The sequence below is a fragment of the Gopherus evgoodei genome, chromosome 1, assembly GCF_007399415.2.
Source record: "Gopherus evgoodei ecotype Sinaloan lineage chromosome 1, rGopEvg1_v1.p, whole genome shotgun sequence".
Classification (NCBI taxonomy): Eukaryota; Metazoa; Chordata; order Testudines; family Testudinidae; genus Gopherus; species Gopherus evgoodei.
Genome location: NC_044322.1, coordinates 201,425,624 through 201,444,477, shown reverse-complemented (window position 1 = coordinate 201,444,477; position 18,854 = coordinate 201,425,624). Strand labels below are relative to the sequence as shown.

General features: G+C 42.7%; 1 protein-coding gene across 4 annotated transcripts; it reads left to right on the top strand.

The window, feature by feature from the left end:
- Nucleotides 1–622: 622 nt before the first annotated feature.
- On the top strand, nucleotides 623–17,897 carry PCNP (PEST proteolytic signal containing nuclear protein). 4 transcript variants are annotated; one of them, XM_030582453.1, is made up of 6 exons: nucleotides 623–936; nucleotides 7,367–7,426; nucleotides 10,129–10,297; nucleotides 12,507–12,581; nucleotides 15,093–15,148; nucleotides 16,414–17,626. In XM_030582453.1, exons 1-6 carry the CDS (start codon nucleotides 638–640, stop codon nucleotides 16,538–16,540), a joined length of 786 nt encoding a protein of 261 aa, XP_030438313.1. In that variant the 5' UTR covers nucleotides 623–637; the 3' UTR covers nucleotides 16,541–17,626. The 4 variants fall into 4 exon arrangements, with proteins under 4 accessions (XP_030438313.1, XP_030438323.1, XP_030438341.1 ...); XM_030582472.1 differs by having other exon boundaries at nucleotides 882–936; nucleotides 10,077–10,297; nucleotides 16,414–17,897; XM_030582463.1 differs by lacking the exon at nucleotides 7,367–7,426.
- Nucleotides 17,898–18,854: the final 957 nt, after the last annotated feature.

The following is an 18,854-nucleotide window of genomic DNA, read 5'->3' as shown; positions in this document are numbered from 1 at the left end:
ACAACAATTCAGTTCTTCCTGTTTGCCATCTCTTGTTACAGTGTGATCCTGGCTGTGTCATTAGTAGCAGAGACTGAACCTGGGACCTCTGGTTTTAAAGCTATGAGCTGTTCCTGTCTGTCTGAGCGAAAGGACTCTCCTCTCTCAGGGCTCAGAGGTTCAGCATCAGATGGTGGGCCTGATCTCAAACCCATAGTCTGTTCATTGACTTCACTAGGCTTTGGGACACTCAGTGACTGCTCAGGCCAGGCCCAGCCTGACTCATGTTTGTACCAAATAGAGGTGGATCTGTGGGTCCAGGAAGGGACTCCTGAGTTATCGCAGGACCCATATGTAAATCCGTGGTAGAGCTCAGCCTCGAATTGAGGGCTGATGATGGTGCAGCAGCCAGGCTCCCATGGGACGTGTAGTTGCTCTACATTCTCCTGCCATTAAGTGAGGCACCGTGTGTGTCGCGCTATCTCTGTCCCCCACCTCCCAGCCCATTGGGGCAGTAAAACGTATGTTGATTACGCAGATTACCTCCTGTCCTGGCCCTTTAAATGTCCATTGCTAATCTCCAACCATGCCCAAGTGGCGCCCTGATTGGTTAGGCCAGAGCCATTCCCCCTGACCAATCAGAGAGCAGCTTATTGCCATGCTTATATGCAGCGGAAGTCAGCTTTCCCCGAGTCTGGGAGTATCTGGCTGTTTAAGCGGAAGCGCTGCTGCCCTGAGACATGTGACGCGCGGATCGTTTCCGCTTTCGTCACTCCCAGCCACAGGGGGCGAGTTCTTTCTAGAGGCTCTAGGGCCGCCTCCCCTCTATGGCAGGGAGGGAGCGGGAGAACGAAAGAAGGCTACTGCGCATGCTCAGAACCCGGGGGAGGCGGTGGGGGAAAATGGCGGACAGCAAAGCGGGAGAGGACAAGCCGAAGCAGCCGCAGGCAGACGGAGGTGAACACGCAGCGCCACTCACCCCGTACCCCCCTCCCCCGCGCCTGAGGGACCCGAGGGCGGGCAGGGGGAGGGGCCCGGCAGGGGTCCCCTGGGGCGGAGGGCCCGATGTGTGTCGGGGGAAAGGGCCCGGTCCCCGGCTACGCAGAGCCCGGCCGCCTGCCCCGCTGCTGGGCGCCCAGCCCGTGGGGGAGCCGGGGAGCAGCCTCTGGCTCCGGATGGCTTCAGCGCGGCGGCCCGCGGGTGATTGGCCGCTTGGGGTGAGTCACGGGCCCGCCCTGGCTGGATGGTTTCATCCCCAGCGAGGCGGCGCCGGGCCGGGGCGTGGCGGTCCCTGGGCTGCAGCAGCAGCGTGGGGGTGTCACTGGCGCTGAGCGGGACCGACCCGCTCGGGCTTGGGGCTGGAGGGCGGGGAGGGGAGCTGGGCCATATTTTATAGTGGGGATGTTGAGAGCTGTTGAACGAAACTGTAAATCCTGTATGTGATGGGAACCACTTCAAGGCCAGGGCTGCTGTAGCCCCGCCCCTCTGTGCCCCTAGTTCTAGCACCTTTGCTGGGGAGGGGGCGTCCTCCTTTGATGTGTTTAGACCAGCCTCGTGGAGAGCCTGATCTCAGTAAATTTGGTAAATTCTCATGGCATGGGCTTTTGGGGCTTTTTTGCTACTCGAATCAGGAAAAATGACTGTCTAGTCATTAACCCTGTGTGGTTTGCTCTTACTGGATTGTACCTAATAGTTAAACTTGATCTTTAAAGTTAGTGGTCCTGATCCTGCAGTGCTTAGTTGGGTAAAGCTCCTGTCGTTCAATGGGGATCTTGCCAAGATGAAGACTGCAAGATTGGGCTTAGTGTTGTCAAGAAATGTCACCTATTTTGTCATATTCCCTGATTCTTATTTTTTTTATTTTTTTTATTTTTTTCTATTTTTTAATTTTTTCCTAGTTTGACATAAGGTATCCAGTAGATTAATTTGCATAAACAAATACATATATTTTGTTAGCAAACTGCCCAATGAGCAGCTGTACCGTATATTGAGAGAAATAATGTATATTGTAGCTCCAAAGGATGTACAATACCTCTTAAGGATCAGCATATTTAAAAAAAATAAGTTATATGGTGCACCTACAGTTCTCAGTAAACTATCATTTTCCTTATACACTACTTCAGACATTACAGGTTTTTTTTGGTAGCAATTTACAAGGTTTCTATTACATATAGTGAAAATGAGCGTAATGTTACTTGAGTCTGGTATTAGCATCTACCAGCATATCATTTATTGTCCGTTGTCTTGGAAAGCTGAATGTTTCTTCCCCCCCGGGGCATCTTCCACCTGGTGGTAATGGTATCTTTGCCAAGCCAGAGGCTGACTCCTTCCTCCTTTTTTGGTTTAAATATAACTCATTGGACTTCAGATGGGGCCACTCTTTGGCAATTAAATGAAGGCTTTAAACTAATTAAAACAGACTTGACAAGTGAGAATGACTTCATATAGGCGCACAAGTGCTGTCATTTTGGTCTTCTCTACAGATTATCTGTACAAAAACATTTGGTTTCGTGTAGCTCCTTAAACCTCAGTGCGTTAGGAAACAGTAAATTAGATGTTAGCAATTCAGTGATTGAATAGTTTTGCAGACATGCAGTCTTCAGTGGCCCACAAACAACCTTGGACAGTAGAACATTATTTTAATTAGAAGTGGGAGGTTGGCCAAGACTCTGGAGTTATTCCTTGCTCTTTGGACTTCAATTTTTTCCTGAGTTGGAAAGCCTTCCAAAATGAATATACGTGGGAAGTGCTCTTGTTCTGATGTGACTCTTAATAGTCCTAAACTGTGGTCTGGAACTCTCAGCTGTGCCCAGAGGCAAGAGATCTATTGGATGAGCAATGCAGAAACTTGAGAGCTGTAAAATTAGCATTGTTGCTAGTCCTGTTTATCAGATGCACAACCCTACACAGAAAAGAAAGTGAAGACTGCTCACTTATGTCTTTGTTGACATGCAAGTGAGTAATTCTTCCTTGTAGTAACACTTCTCTATCTAATTATGACCTAAATACAGAGCACAGGTCTGGGTAGTTGTGAAAATAGCTGTGGTGCTTGTGGGAGGTAGAAAAGAGAGGTGGAATATGATCTGGCTTACATTAGAAAAAAGAATATGAAAGCACAAAACCCCAAATGCACTGTGGGGCTTAGAAAAAGGCTAAAAAATTCCACTTGAGAACAGTTTGTAAACCTACTTCAAGAACAGCTTTGCAGGAAGAAGACTACTATCTAGGGCCATGTCTACATCTAAAATTTTGCAGCGCTGGTTGTTACAGCTGTATTAGTACAGCTGTATAGGGCCAGCGCTGCAGAGTGGCCACACTTACAGCAACCAGCGCTGCAAGTGGTGTTAGATGTGGCCACACTGCAGCGCTGTTGGGCGGCTTCAAGGGGGGTTCCGGGACGAGAGAGCAAACCGGGAAAGGAAACCAGCTTCGCCGCGGTTTGCTCTCTCGGTCCCGGAGCCAGCCAGCAAACCGCAGGGAAGGAGACCTGCTTGCTCGGGGTTCCGGGACCGAGAGAGCAAACCGGGAACGCCGCGGTTTGCTCTCTCGGTCCCGGAGCCAGCCAGCAAACCGCAGGGAAGGAGACCTGCTTGCTCGGGGTTCCGGGACCGAGAGAGCAAACCGGGAACGCCGCGGTTTGCTCTCTCGGTCCCGGAGCCAGCCAGCAAACCGCAGGGAAGGAGACCTGCTTGCTCGGGGTTCCGGGACCGAGAGAGCAAACCGGGAACGCCGCGGTTTGCTCTCGCGTTCCCGGAGCCAGCCAGCAAACCGCAGGGAAGGAGACCTGCTTGCTCGGGGTTCCGGGACCGAGAGAGCAAACCGGGAACGCCACGGTTTGCTCTCGCGTTCCCGGAGCCAGCCAGCAAACCGCAGGGAAGGAGACCTGCTTGCTCGGGGTTCCGGGACCGAGAGAGCAAACCGGGAACGCCGCGGTTTGCTCTCGCGTTCCCGGAGCCGGCTGAGCAAGCAGGTCTCCTTCCCTGCGGTTTGCTGGCTGGCTCCGGGAACGCGAGAGCAAACCGCGGCGTTCCCGGTTTGCTCTCTCGGTCCCGGAACCCCGAGCAAGCAGGTCTCTTTCCCTGCGGTTTGCTGGCTGGCTCCGGGACCGAGAGAGCAAACCGTGGCGAAGCTGGTCTCCTTTCCCGGTTTGCTCTCTCGTCCCGGAACCCCGAGCAAGCAGGTCTCCTTCCCTGCGGTTTGCTGGGTGGCTCCGGGACCGAGAGAGCAAACCGGGAAAGGAAACCAGCTTGATTACCAGAGGCTTCCTCCTTCCACGGAGGTCAAGAAAAGCGCTGGTAACTGTCTACATTGGATTACCAGCGCTGGATCACCAGCGCTGGATCCTCTACACCCGAGACAAAACGGGAGTACGGCCAGCGCTGCAAACAGGGAGTTGCAGCGCTGGTGGTGCCCTGCAGATGTGTACACCTTCAAAGTTGCAGCGCTGTAACTCCCTCACCAGCGCTGCAACTTTCTGATGTAGACAAGCCCTAGATTTCTTATGTTACCTACAGAAACAGAGTACTTAAGGGAAATTTTCACTGGGCTGCTTTAAACATTTTGTAGCTCATCATGCAAGTGGCATTTCTGAAGGAAAGCTCTTGCTGCTGGCAATCCACTACTGGTCTTAAATGTAGCTAATAGAAGTTGCATTCACACCACCTCGACAGGTTGTCCTGGAAGCCAATTTTGGGAAAGAGAAGACTCGGTATCAAATTATGTTGAAAGTAAAAAGAGGACAAAAAGACTCATCTGCCCCTTGAATGCAATAGTTAGAGTTCAGCTTTTAGTTATCAGTATTCCAGATTTGCCATTTATTTAATGGTTTTAAAGATAATGATTTAGTTGTCCTATAAAAGCAAATATCTGGTCTGGGTAGAGTCTCTTTTTTTGCCTCTTTAAATGAGTACGCTCATCTCCCTTTATAAAAATTGTATTCTAGAAAGGCATAACTGATACATTTGATGAAACATGTTCCTGCTAGGGGCTTTCCTTGTCTCTGTACTACGCTTCCTTCTTATAGTGTTTGGAGACCTGGAAAAGTTTAAATGTAGTCTTAAAATACATAATTTGGCTTTCTACGGCTTAATAGGGAAGTGCTTAGAAATTCTTGCAGAAGGAAGACTTTAGAAATGCAGTACATCTGGGCTTCTATAGGAAGAAATGTTAATTTCTTTAAAAATATAATCTTGCTTAGCTCAGAGTGGCAGGGGAGTGAGAGGTACAAAGAATGGTGGTGACAGAGGCTAGTGGTTGTCAGAAGGAGAAGGGTGGAAAAGAGAATAGGAGAATTTGGAGGACACACAAGTGGCTTTAGAGTCCAGAAAATCATCTTCATACACTTTTCCTATTCAATACTAATGTTATGCATCGTGTGTAATGTTACTGTGGTTCTAATCTTGAGATCTGTTTATCATTTAACCTCACTGCATATAGAATTTTAGTGCAGCACTTGCATATAGAGGGCTTTATCTTGTTCCTCTTTTATTCAGCACATACTGCTGCATCTCTTGGAAAACTTGATTACTTTGCATGGTTATGCAAGCTCATCTTCTGATTTCTGCAAGATTTTCAGTAGAATCAAGTCCTACATTCTTAACAAAGGGAGGTGCACACCATTTCAGACCAGGAACTAAGCTCTAAGTCCATGTCTACTTGCCCCATTTATAGTTACCTGAAACTTATTACATATGGGCACCTGTGAGAAGGTCTCTTGAAATGGTTGAGATTCCAGTTCACTTGTAATTTCCTTGCCAATGAACAATCTATACGGTTCCAGGAATAATTTCAGAGAACGCTTGTCAGTCTTGGCTAAACTTCCAATTCAGGTAATTAATTTTTGGTTAATCTTGAAATATTAATAAAACTATAATCTGACTTTGGCCACCTACTTAAATACTGCATTATCAATTCAAAACCATAATTGCCAGAAATTAAATTCTCAGCCAGTGTGGGAGCAGGCATGTTGTACTCACTGATGCATAACTACATGTTTTTTTTCTTAACTGTGTAGTTCCCAGCACTCTTATTGAAGGTGTCCGATCTGCATAATCACTCTTCAGTTATTCCTCAGACCCTTCCACCAACACACACACCACTCTATTTTGCTCCTGTAGTCAAAATTTACAACCTGCTTGCTAGCAATAAACACACTGCCTCAGTTTCTGTTCCTTTAGATAAAGCAAGAAAAATTCCAAAATGAGGAATGAAAGAGAATGAGTTGGCCAGGCTGCTGACTGGGAAAATGTCTTCTTTTTTTTTTATTAAAAGCAATAATATAAAATCCTGCTGGCTCGTTACACTCATTCCTTCCTTTTGTGATTCCCTAGCTTACAAACGAGCAAGGGTTTTTCTCCCCAGAATAACCCATTTTTGAGTTTGTTTTGAGATTCCCAGGCCTTCCCTTCCTTCCAGTTCAGTTTGGACAACTGAGTGTAGTTGCTAAAACTGGCTTCTGAATTTAAGCTTAATTAGATAGTGGAGCTGTATAGTAAACTTTGTGACAAGATCATCTTGTTGCTGTGATCAATATTAGAGAGAGATATTTCAGCCTTTTAAGAAAGGGTTATTTATGTTCCATTGGCAAGTCAACATATTCCAAGTACAGTGGTGTTTCTCTGCCTGAAACATTTTTGTTTAAATATGCCCTATCCTAAACTACCATTTTCTACAGTTAGGAATGAAAACTTTCATTGATTACGTGAAAGACTAGTCTTGCACTTAGAGCTGCTTTAAGGCACACTCAGCCCACGTCCAGACTAACCCGCGGCATCGGCGGGTTAAAATCGATTGCTCGGGGATCGATATATCGCGTCTAGTCTGGACACGATGTATCGATCCCTGAGCGCGCTTACATCAATTCCGGAACTCCATCAACCCGAACGGAGTTCCGGAATCGACACGGAGAGCTGCGGACATCGATGCCGCGCCATCCAGACCGGTGAGTACCTCGATTTTAGAAATTCAACTTCAGCTACGTTATTCCCGTAGCTGAAGTTGCGTATCTAAAATCGATTTTAATACCTAGTCTGGACGTGGCCTTAGAAAAATTGCTCTGTAATACTAGCATTAGAACTAGGAACATTGCTGTTCCTAAGTAACTTTTTCATGTCTCCTTCTTCTTCTTGATTCTGTCTCACTTGTCTGTAATGTTGTTCTTTCCTTACCCTCCCCCCACCCACTTGTATTTCTCTCTTCCTTCCTCAAGTTGGTAGCAACACGGACTAGCATTGCTCCTGGATAGTGAAACAAATTAGCATTGAGCTCCTAGTCAGTTTCACTATCTATTATGCTCTCAAGGGTAAATAACTGTTCTAAGGTGCTTGCATCTAGTTATTGTTGTTTTGCTGACTGAAACAGTGAGCTAACAATGTATTTTGCTCCCCAGTCAAGAAACATCATGGACAGGCTGTTTGTATGACTTGGAAAACATGGCAGGAAATTATAGGTACAGTAACTCCTCACTTAGTCATATGGTTAACGTTGTTTCATTGTTACATTGCTGATTAATGAGAGAACATGCTTGTTTAAAGTTGCACAATACTCCCTTATAATGTTGTTTGGCAGCTGCCTGCTTTGTCCACTGCTTGCAGAAAGAGTAGCCTGTTGGAGCTAGCTGGTGGGGGCTTGAAACCAGGGAGGACCAGCTGCCCCCCCCCCCCCATCAGCTCCCCACTCCCCTAAGTTCCCTGTGTGGCAGCCATCAGTTGCCATGTGCTGCTCATGCTCTGTGCCTTGGAGCTACTCCCAGGAGCCTCCTGCTTGCTGTGTGGGTGGGAGGGGGGTAAGAGGGAGCTAATGTCAGGGTGTCCCCCTGCTCCTGGCCCCCTTGCTTTCTCCATCTCTATGGGGGGTGGGGGGAAGAGAGGCCATGACAGGGCTCAGGACAGAGGGAGCTTGCTGGGAGCAGCTGCTGTCTCAACTTGCTGGTCTACTTAAAAAGGCAGTGTACAGTGGAACCCTGCTATAACGCAGTGTTTGGGGTCCAAAAAATCCATCGCGATAAATGCAGGGTCGCGGTATAGCAGGGTTTCAAGCCTGTCAGTTTGTCAGTGGTCCCCAACGTGGTGCATTGATGTGCGCTGCCTAGTGTCCCTAGTGCCCAGCAGGGGAGAGAAGCCGTGGCCCTGCGCCTGCCGTCAGGTGCGGGGCCACAACTTCTCTCCCCTGCTGGGCACTAGGCAGGGGCACATCAATGTCCTGGCAGGCCCCACGGCATTGGGAACCACTGGTATTAGGCCTTAAAGGGGAACCAACTTATGATCGCGTTATATGCGATTTTGCATTGTGGCAGGGTGCGTTATTACAAGATTTGACTGTACTTAAAGTGGGGTCAGCATACTTAAAGGGGCAATGTCTGTCTCTCTCTCACACGATGTGTGTCTCTGTCTCTGTCTACCATGTTGTCTCCTCTCTCTCCATTTGTGCTGCCTTGTTGAGCGTGAGGCTACATTAACGATGTGTTAACCCTTGAGGGGTCAGCCGAGTACTAGTTCATCATTTAGCAGTAAGGCATTCCCTGGGAAATAACCCTCCCTCTTCCACCATCTGACTCTACCACCTCAACCAAGCTTCACAATCATCATTGCTGTTTAGTATTTAATTGTTTGTTTAACTTGTACTCTGTCTGTGTGTGTGTGTGTGTGTGTGTGTGTGTGTATATATATATATATGTGTGTGTGTGTATATATATATATATATATAAAAAATGTGTCTTTTGTCTGGTGAAAAATATTTCCCTGGAATCTAACCTCCGCATTTACATTAATTCTTATGGGGAAATTGGATTCACTTAACATTGTTTTGCTTAAAGTCACATTTTTCAGGAACATAACTGCAACATTAAGTGAGGAGTTACTGTAGGTGGAGGATGAGGATAGGTAGATAGGGCACCGTGCATCAACACTTAGGAAAAATAGTAGTGTTGTATTATGGAGGCATCATATTTAAGATCTAAATATGTATTTAAAGACTTTGTATGCTAGAACAGATTTCCCTGTTTCCCTAGCCCCTCTGTTTCTCCGAATTTTGTTTCTCTTTCCCCTAAGGTTACAATCTCGGTAATCATCCTCAATTTTGAACTGCTGTTTTTTTCACATGGTTGCTGGCGGTTGCTAGTGAGCAGTGCAAGGCAGTCCCTTCACTCAGGGTCTGAATTTGCTGCCTGTGTGGTGCTCCTATCCCCTGCTTTCCCTTGTAGCAAGGGACTTAGTTGGGTCCCAAATATTGTCCTCAGACCACTGATGTGAACTCCTTTTTCTGTCCATTCTCCATTGGTTTTTGCTCTTCCTCCTGCTCTTGCAGTAGCAGAGGAGCAAGCTGTGCCCAGGTGTACTGTTTCAGGGGCATAGTGAAACTTTCAAGTACTATTTTTTCACTTGGTGTAGCTGAGGAAGCTCTGTATATGAGCACAGGTGTGATGGGAGTGTTTTGCTAGGTGGGTCATTTTTCACAGGAAAAGGGCATTTCCTATGAGTTTGTGCAAACCCAGGCGTGATGCAAACTTCTCAAAAGCACTTTGCTTCAGTTAATGGGTCTGGTGCTGATCTCCTCCAAAACAGAATCTGTCAGTTATATTGAATTGAGGGATGTAGACAAGCAGTGATTAGCAGTTAGGTTAAGACTACCAGTCTCAGCTACTTGTATGGTTTTAATGATCTGCCAAGGGAACCTGTAGACTGACATGGGCATTTTTTATGTAAATAAATCTAATACATCTAATCTTGTGTACACTGGGTTTGAAACTGGGACTCCAAATGTGAAATGTTAACTTGAGCAACCTAGGCCCCCAGAAGACTGTTTATAAAATTAAATGCAACTGTCTAGATAAACTTTCAGTCCCATATTAATAGTGATCTGATGCGTCAATGCTTTTTCAGACCTTTGTGTATAAAAGACCTTTTTGTACCACTTTAGTTAAGTGCTTGCAGTTTCTTTCACTGTTTGTCTTTACGTGCTGTCTGCTGTATATGCAGCAGTGGTGGAGACTGCTGGCACTGTAAGTTCCCTCCCCATAACAATGCTTTATGAGGTTGCTGCTCCCAACAATCTGCTCAGTAAAAATAGCTCATCTTGGTAAGTTGTTTCGACTTCACCAGGACCTGAAGAAGAGGCAGAAAAACCTGTGAAAACTAAGACTGTTTCTTCCAGTAATGGAGGGGAAAGTTCGAGTCGCAGTGCAGAGAAACGGCTAGCTGATGAAGAAGCTGAAGATTTCACCACAAAGCCTGCTCCTGCCAAAATGTCCAAGTTTGGATTTGCCATAGGCAGTCAGACAACAAAGAAGGCACCTGTGATATCCATCAAACTTGGAGCAAATGTAAGTTGTTTGAATGTTTGGTTTATTTTTAAAGGAAACAGAAGACCAAGAGAGTATTTTATTCTTGAGGGACTGACTTGGAGAGAAAGCTAATGAAACTTAATGTGGGTAGGTTGACTAAAAATATTCAAGTTGACATGTGGGGAAGTGTTGTTGCAGGGCCTATCCTTTTGTTCTAGTAAGTATATTTTAAGGGTATAACACCAATGAGAATTGTTTAGAGTTGTCCAAGAGAGAGCAAGAGTTATGGGACAAAATTAACTCTAAATTGTCATTAGAGAAGTATTTTATATATTCAAGAAGATCTAAGCCTGGAACAGCTTCCTGAAGGAGTGCTGGATGCTTCAATGCTCAGGACTCTTATAATTAGATGCGGGGGGAAAGCATTATATTTTGCACCGACACCTGTGGGTGGACTAGTAATTCTTTGTCATCTTTAACTTCTAAAATATTACTTTTGCATTGGAAAATGTATCTTTCATTTTTGTTTCCTCTGTCACAAGACCAGTTAGTCTAATATATACAAATGCCTCTTTGGTGGCTTGATTTAAAGTTACTAGAATGTAATATGTGCTGAGATCAGTGTCTGTAGATGTGGAGGAAATGGGGCTCATTGCTATGCTACATTTCCAAGAATCCTAATCCTCTGTTGTCCAGGGCATATTTGAGAATTCCTTCTCCCGCTTGTTTATGTGGATGTATTAAATTAAATTTAAGAGGTTTCCAATTTGTTAGCAATCAAATGGATCTTTACTTTTCCCATTGACTAATCTGCTTCATTGTTCACTATTCTGGGACAGGCAAGCATCTGCATGTTTATAAATGTAATTTTTACACAGTTCTCAAATACCACAGTGAAGTGTGCATTATAAATCTCTAAATAGGTTTAGTTCAATCTCTATTCCTCAAAAACTCTGTAGGTGCAATGTCAGCATTTTACAAACCAGCAGAAGGTAAAAAGATTGGTCAATAGGATGTTTTTCTAAAGGCATGTTGCTTTCAAATCAGAAAAACAAAATAAAAAAAACATATTAGAACATACACAATAAGGTAAACTCGGTCCTTGAAAAATTGACTAAGATGCCTTTTGAGCCACTAGCAAGTTCAGTTGGCTCATAAGATTTCTAGCTCACTGATTCAGCTACGTTTGCATCCAAATTTGGGATCATTATTTTTTCCCTGCCCTCTGACCTATCCTAGTGGTCTGTGCAGATGCCTCTAGGAAAGATAAACTTCTTAGCAGTAATTGTTCCTTACAGGTAGGATAATGAATAGATCTACACACTGAACCTAATCCTGTCCCTCCCCAATACCCACTACTGTATGTATGACTACACAGTGTTAATGTATGCAGAATGTCTCCTTAATACTACAGAAGTGAGGAAGCATTGTGCAGTAGAGCAGGACGATTGTACGTAAATAAGTTATTACCAGCAGTTTAAATTTTCTCATCTTATTTTTCTTTGGAGTCATTAATTTTGATTCCTTTTGCATTATACAGAGTACAAAAATGTCTCAGATTTTGATGGCTGGATATGCCTTGAATAGAGGTGTCTGTTGGGAAATGTAAATTTTTGCCAACCAAGACTCCCTGTGTGAAACTGTCTGATGTTACCTTCTGCTTCTGAATTGGAAACATTCATTAAAAAGCACTTGACTGTTCAATCAAGAAAAATACTAAGACCTATTAAAGTACAAAAAGACCAACATACTCAGCCTCTTGCGGTTGACAGACTTAATACTACTGTGCGGCCTCAGGAATAAAGAACAGATGGAGATATGGCCAAATCCTGTGTGTGTTGTTTTTGAGACATAGTTGTCACAAGCCGCTCAGATTCTGATTTAATTTCCAATATCTTGCACCAGTAGCCACATGGCCCTGTAATGTGCATGTTTGCAAGAAACTAATGCTTGTAGGGAATTGAAACTTGGGAGGATCGCACGAGTTCATCAGAAAACATCTTGCCCAAATGGACAGATGCTCCCTTGACCCTTTACTGGAAAACTATTTTCTGTCTGGTTCAGAGAACTGTCTTGACTTTTAGTTTAGCCAGTTAGAAATCAACTTATGCATGTCTTAAAATTGCTTCAGTTTCAGTGAAGATGTTTAATGAATTCCATTTTTAAAAAGTCTTGAAAGGTTAAATGGATCCTAGTCAAGTAAGCAGACTTATCTGATTTCATTTGATGTGTTTTCAATCTATTTCAGAAACCTAAAGAGCCTGCTCCCACCCTAGCTCCAAAAACCCTTTCTGTAGCAGCAGTTTTCAATGAAGATGATGATGTAAGTAAATACCACTTGATGGCTGGCACTCACTAAAGAGGGGAACAGTGAGTGCTAGTTAGTTAGACAGTGTGAGTAGGTACTCTGTAAGCTTCTCCACAAAAATGCTAATGTGCTATAATTTAGAACTGATCCAGTGTTTCCCTAAATTGTTGGAATTTATTATTTATTATTATTATATCATCAGTAATACAGAATACTACCACAAAACCAATTCAACCATAAATTCCTTTATTAAATCTTAAGGTTGAATGGTGTTTATAGGGACACTTCAAATGGGCCATAAATGCCTAAGCAGTCATCTCACCCATATAGTAACATGGAGTTATAAGCACTGGTCAGACACTTACAACAGGGCTAGACCTGGGGTGCTTGGCTGGCTCCAACACCGGACAGCAGATACTAGCAATGAAATAGTTAATGATTAATCTTTTTAATTACATTATTTGTCAGCACTTACATGACTTTAGCACTGCTCCGTACTAAAACCAGTTAGCACCATTCCTGATAATTGGGGTCTTTTCTTCAGACTTTTATAAGTTAACTTCCAGGACCAATCTTTCTAATTAAACCACATTCTTTGAAGGCGTTTCCACAACTGCTTAACCACCCACACTTTACACAAACTGCAGTGCATATACATAAAAATATATGAGCAGTTAACTGACAGAGGTCAATATGTGTGATAATTAGACATGTTAATATAATTTCACTAGAAAAGAGAACAATAATCTCATTTTCACTTATGCAACTTGATCCCAGATCTCCAGATTGCCCTGCCAGAAACCAGTTCAAATTCTCCGTGCTGCTTTCTGTCTATGGGTTTGATAATGGGGGGCTAGAGTAACTGGAAAGAAATTATGCTCCCTTCAGTGAAGTGCAATAATGTGGTAATAAACAATTCAGCTAATTGGGAAAGGGCATGGAGAGGTTTGGCCTCAGCTGAGTTGGCAGAAACACAAGACTTCAATTGTGAGATGCAAAGAGAGTTTCTATTCCTCAGCAGGATCAGTGGATCTCCATAGTGTATTAAGGAAGAGGGGGTAGGGGACACATTTGAACAGGCATATTGGTCTCACAAATTAAGACTTTAAAATGGAGTTAAGTAGACAGACAGGGCAATGTCGTTGCTTTAGAGCTGACTGGTTGTTCAGGAGGTCCTGACTCCTCAACACTTGTTTTCTGTAACTCACCAAGTGCTATCAATGTTCCTTGAAGTGAGAGGGAGGAGAGAGGCAAATAAATACTCCTTTTTGTGGTTTTAATGTAATTGTCTTCTTCCTGTTGTGTACTGAATCTAAATACTGCTGAGACATTCAGGTATGGGCTACATCTACAGTGTAGTAAGTGACACAATATTTTTTTTAATGGAACACATTAAATAGTTTAATAAAAGATGGGTAATTTAGAATACTTGATGGTACAGTTCTTCACTGATCTGTACCATGACCATGTATTCCTTTGTGGCAAACCCTAGTATACTTAGTATTTTGCTTGAGTGACTACCATCAATAAACCTACTACCACACTTCTGATTCAGTTGCATCTGCCATGTTTCTCTGTGACAAAATACCATTTTTTTTATACATGGAGCTGGATACAAAAGTTGGCTTGGCTTGTAAAGAGATTAATGAAAAAACTAAGTAGTTTATTTCTGCACACATTGCAAAAGTGCTTTTCAGTTGCCAGTCTGTTTCCCATCGAGCTCTCTTCCATGTGTGAAATGCTAAACAACCTGTTTAATACTTCGATTGCTAATGTGATGCTATAGAAAAACCTTGGATGAATGATATGTGGTAATGGCTGTGGTTGCTGCAGACCTTGTGAGCACAAAGGAGAAGGGAAAAGGGAAGGAAAATTGATAGGTTGGAGGTAGAAGAGGGGAGACACATGAAAGAAGTCCTTAGGATTGACATCAGTACCATTCGTCTCCAAGATTTTCCTGATGTTAGTGAGGCATTGCCACTTGTTGGAGCCCTAGGCTTACAGAATGTTAAAAGGTCATGAGACAGCTGCTAGGGTGTCATTGCAACATATTATGATATAATGGGCAAGTCTGCCCTAGAAGGCAAATGGCTGAAGGTGATTAACTCATACCAAAACGGTAGCCACTGATAAGTCATACTGCATGTTTGCTGGCATCTTACTGAAAACAAGGAGGAGTCCTTGTGGCACCTTAGAGACTAACACATTTATTTGGGCATAAGCTTTCAAAAGCTTATGCCCAAATACATTTGTTGGTCTCTAAGGTGCCACAAGAACTCCTCGTTGTTTCTGCTGATACTGACTAACACGGATGCTACTCTGAAACCTTTCTCTACAGTGTGGATCTACTTATGTGCAATTTCTTTACTCGTGTTTATGGCTTTATAGACTAGAGGCAGTGTGTGCTCTAAAACATATTGCTTTCCTGAGAGATTGTTAGCTCCATTCATGTATGGCTTCTGAATGTTCAACAGAGAAAAATAAAATGTTTAACTATGCCCTAACATCCATGTTCTTTCTCTTTAGAGTGAACCAGAAGAAATGCCTCCAGAAGCAAAGATGCGCATGAAGAATATTGGAAGGTAGATCAGCTTTAACCTCATTCTTCCAAAGGAGGAGTGGGAGGGAGTTGAATGGGTGGGGATAATGGACCTTCTGCAGCTCAGAAGTCCTGCATGTAGTCCAGAAATGTAGGAAGGGCAAACAGGTTAGTGTAGCTTTAGTGTCACTTTCTGCAGAAATTAGATGTTACAAATGGAATTCCACTCATGTTACAGCTGTGGCAGTGCAGGCCTGCAGATATGCTCCTATTTAAATACTTCCTTAGCTTTGCCAGAGTGGGAAGAGAGAGGTTCTATTTCCTCACACAGGATGGAAATTTGGGTGCAGTTTGTCATTGTTACTAAAACAAGATGCAAACTACTTCTGCTCTTCCTGTTTGTTTTTTTACTGCCGAACTGCAGATTTTCCCAGTCTCAAACTGTCTGGTTTTACCCTTCACAGCATAAATATTCCTAGACTGTAGTAGTCTGTTCAGAACTTGAATCTCTGCATATGGAATAAAGGGCTTGGGTTGAATGAGGGTTTTGTTTTTTTTTTTAAATGAATTTTGCCCCATAAGAAGTGTGTTAGTATGCTGTCATTAAGACACCAGCATAATCTCTCCCTGTAGGGACTTAACTCTTACTGAGAATAATATGAGTATATAATGGATTTTACATTCTCGGGACACAACTGTAAACTTATTTTTCTGGCTGCTACAACTTTGTGTGTGTGTGAGAGGGTCAAGTTAAGCTCTGATATAAACATAGGTGTCTTCAATGAAGTTGTGCCCAGAGATGAGGGCTGAGTTTGGGTCTCATTCTTTTAAAATGTTAAACTGCTTTTATTTTTTTTATTTTTTTTAAAAATTAGTGTCTGTAGGCTTATTATTGAAAGATGCAAAATTGACAGGCCTGGATCCTGTTGTTTTTTATCTGTAGAGCCAGTATTTCACAGGCAGCAGCAGTGCAGCTTTACCCCTCCTGTCCCTCTCCACTCTTCCTCCCTCCTTTGCCTGGGTGTCTCAGGCTGATTTTGGAGGGATCAGTTCTGGGGACAGGTGACAAAACTGCCACTTGTGACAACTTCTTGTGACAGACACCTATTCACTGGAAGCCAAACTGAGGGAACTAAACTCATTTCACATTAGCCCCTCAAGAGCCATACCAACAGTTGTAACTTTTGGCCACTCCTGACACAAGCTGGATGTGAAATAGCAAAGTGAAGCTGAAACACTGCAGTCACACATCCAGTTCTCCCAACTATTTTATTAAACTAATCTCCCCACCTAATTGTTATTTTTCAGAGATACACCAACCTCAGCAGGACCAAATTCTTTCAACAAAGGAAAGCATGGGTTTTCTGACAACCAGAAGTTGTGGGAACGGAACATAAAATCTCATCTTGGAAATGTCCCTGAGGATGATGACTAAATGATATCTGTTGAGATTTGGGTGTGGGGGTGGGAGGGAGGGCAGGGTGTGATATTAAAGGAACAGTTTCCTTTTTTAAGAATGGTCTGAGATTTACCTTTGGAGCCACTTTTTCTAAGGATTGAGTGGTACAATAATAACTGAGTTTGAAATTAGAGGTAATTTATGTTTTGTATACAGATTTCAAGGCATTTGCTAATTTTGTAGTTCTATGTGATTAGTTTCAAAAGGTTACAAATAAAGAAATTGGAAGTGGTAGTTTTTTAATTTTTTGGGGGGTCACAGCAACTCATACAACAAGGTGGACAAAAAAAGGTTACTGTCTCTTTAATCAGGTTAATGTTGAATGCTACTGCACTTTGGCTTCTAGCTCCCTCTTTATATTAGATGAAACATTTGGATCCTAAGATCACTGTTACAGAGAGGGAGCAGTGCCTTGTGCTAGAAGTGTTGTTAGGCTATTCATTTGAACATAAGATTTCTACTCTGTATAAATTTAACAACCTGAATATTTTTCCTCCCCCTCTGGTCACTTTTTGTTCTTCACAAACTAAGAATTGTGTTGCTCTGAGTGCTGTGGTAGCTTTAGCTCTAATCTTCCTTCGAAACTTTATGCAAAGTGTGTAATAGTCTAACTGTGGTCTTGATCATCCTAAGGAAAGGGTCTTAGCTGTATATTAGATACAGTCTCTAAAGAATATTCACTACAGTGTGGCTCTTAGTCAGTAGTACAAGGTAGTGCTTGTTAGCATTTCCTTGTGAATTAAATGAATAAGCAAATATTAAGATTTCAATATAGAAAAGCCACCACCAAAAAGATGAAAGTATGTAATTTATTAAAACATCATATTTGGTTTAAATGTCTTCCTTTATTATGCCTAAAAGGAATAAAAGCCACACCAAAAATTCAGAAACTTAGTTTTTGTGCTTATCAGCAGTAAGATGCACTTTTTATTTTGACATTTTTAAGTACTCCTCTAGATACTAAAATATGTTGTGGCTTCAAAGAACACTATCAGGCTTAAAACATATTTTTGTTACCTGCACTACTAATATTTCTGACTAACAGTTCTTAACAAAAAAAAAAAAATACTTTTGACTAGGCTGTTAATTTTTTGCACCTAGTTTGAGCAATGACAGTAATTGGTCATCTTCATTTTCAGGATTTCATATACTAGTCCAGTGCTCTGTTAGGATTTCAAACATGGTAAGGGTTGTCTAAATTCCATTAAGCTATTTTCACTTAATTTCAAAAATTGAGAACATTTGTGTCTCTAAAAAAATCTAAAAATACTGCTTTTTTTGGAAGCCTAAACTACCTGATAGTGTCTGCAAGTAAAGTTATTCTTCATGTTTGCAATTGGTTGTGAAACTTGTCTATTATTGAATATTCATGAACAGAATCCACCTTAACTACTCTTCCCTTTTAACTCCTTTCCATATGCTAAAGTTGAGTATAGTTGGTGGAGAGGAAAGTGCAGTTTTATAGGGTAGAAAGGCACTGACTGATTAGACTCCTGAGTTAAGTTCTAATTTTTTTGTATTGTGTAGTCTTTTCATTTGAAGTCTTATGCAATTGAATACATGTCTTTTATTTTCTTGAAAAGCTTTGTTATAATTGTAACATAAAAAGTATACTTTTTTCATAGCAAAAATTGTTTTATAAAACTCATTGAAGGCTGAATGTAAGGACTTAAAAAAAAGTGATGCTTCTAAATTACTTTTGCCTCTTACCCCTCATTGAAGTTAGTGACAAACTCTTGTTTGCAGTGGAGACACAATGGGACACTTAAATTGTACCACCTACTTTATGCTTTTAATAGATTTGATGCATGGTTACACTTGTCTAGAACAACTCCCCTGCTGAAGCAATGGAAATGTGCATAGAACTGCTACCTTCTTGATGTTGTTACCCCTTTTGACCTGAGTGGTTCGTCAGTATTTGGGGTCTTGGGCATTGTCGGTTAGGAGAAATTGATGGTGCTGTTACTCTGGTGCAATACTATTTGTTTACAAAGAATGTATATAAAATCCTGTTTCCCTGAACATGAGGAGACAATTTCTTTGCTCATGGTTGCAAGCCTCTTTCCAGCTATTACTTTACCCAAAAGCTTTTACCCAGCATCATGGAAGTTCTTCTGCCTGTCTCTAGGCTTCCTTCTTCTGCTTCCTCAAACAATTCCCAGCTTCCTGTATTTCTGTTCAGCCCTCCCCTCAAATCTCTTGGCCTTCATAGCTCAGATTCCTACCTGGACTTGCTTGTGGCTTATGCACAACCAGAAAGGCTGTTGCTTGTGTTTGTCAGCTACCGGAA

Excerpts from the sequence above, each read along its gene's own strand:
- PCNP (XM_030582453.1), top strand. The coding sequence starts at position 638 with ATGCTTATATGCAGCGGAAGTCAGCTTTCCCCGAGTCTGGGAGTATCT. Across the intron at positions 12,582-15,092 it reads TTTTCAATGAAGATGATGAT|AGTGAACCAGAAGAAATGCC; the intron begins GTAAGTAAATAC and ends CTTTCTCTTTAG. Across the intron at positions 15,149-16,413 it reads CGCATGAAGAATATTGGAAG|AGATACACCAACCTCAGCAG; the intron begins GTAGATCAGCTT and ends GTTATTTTTCAG.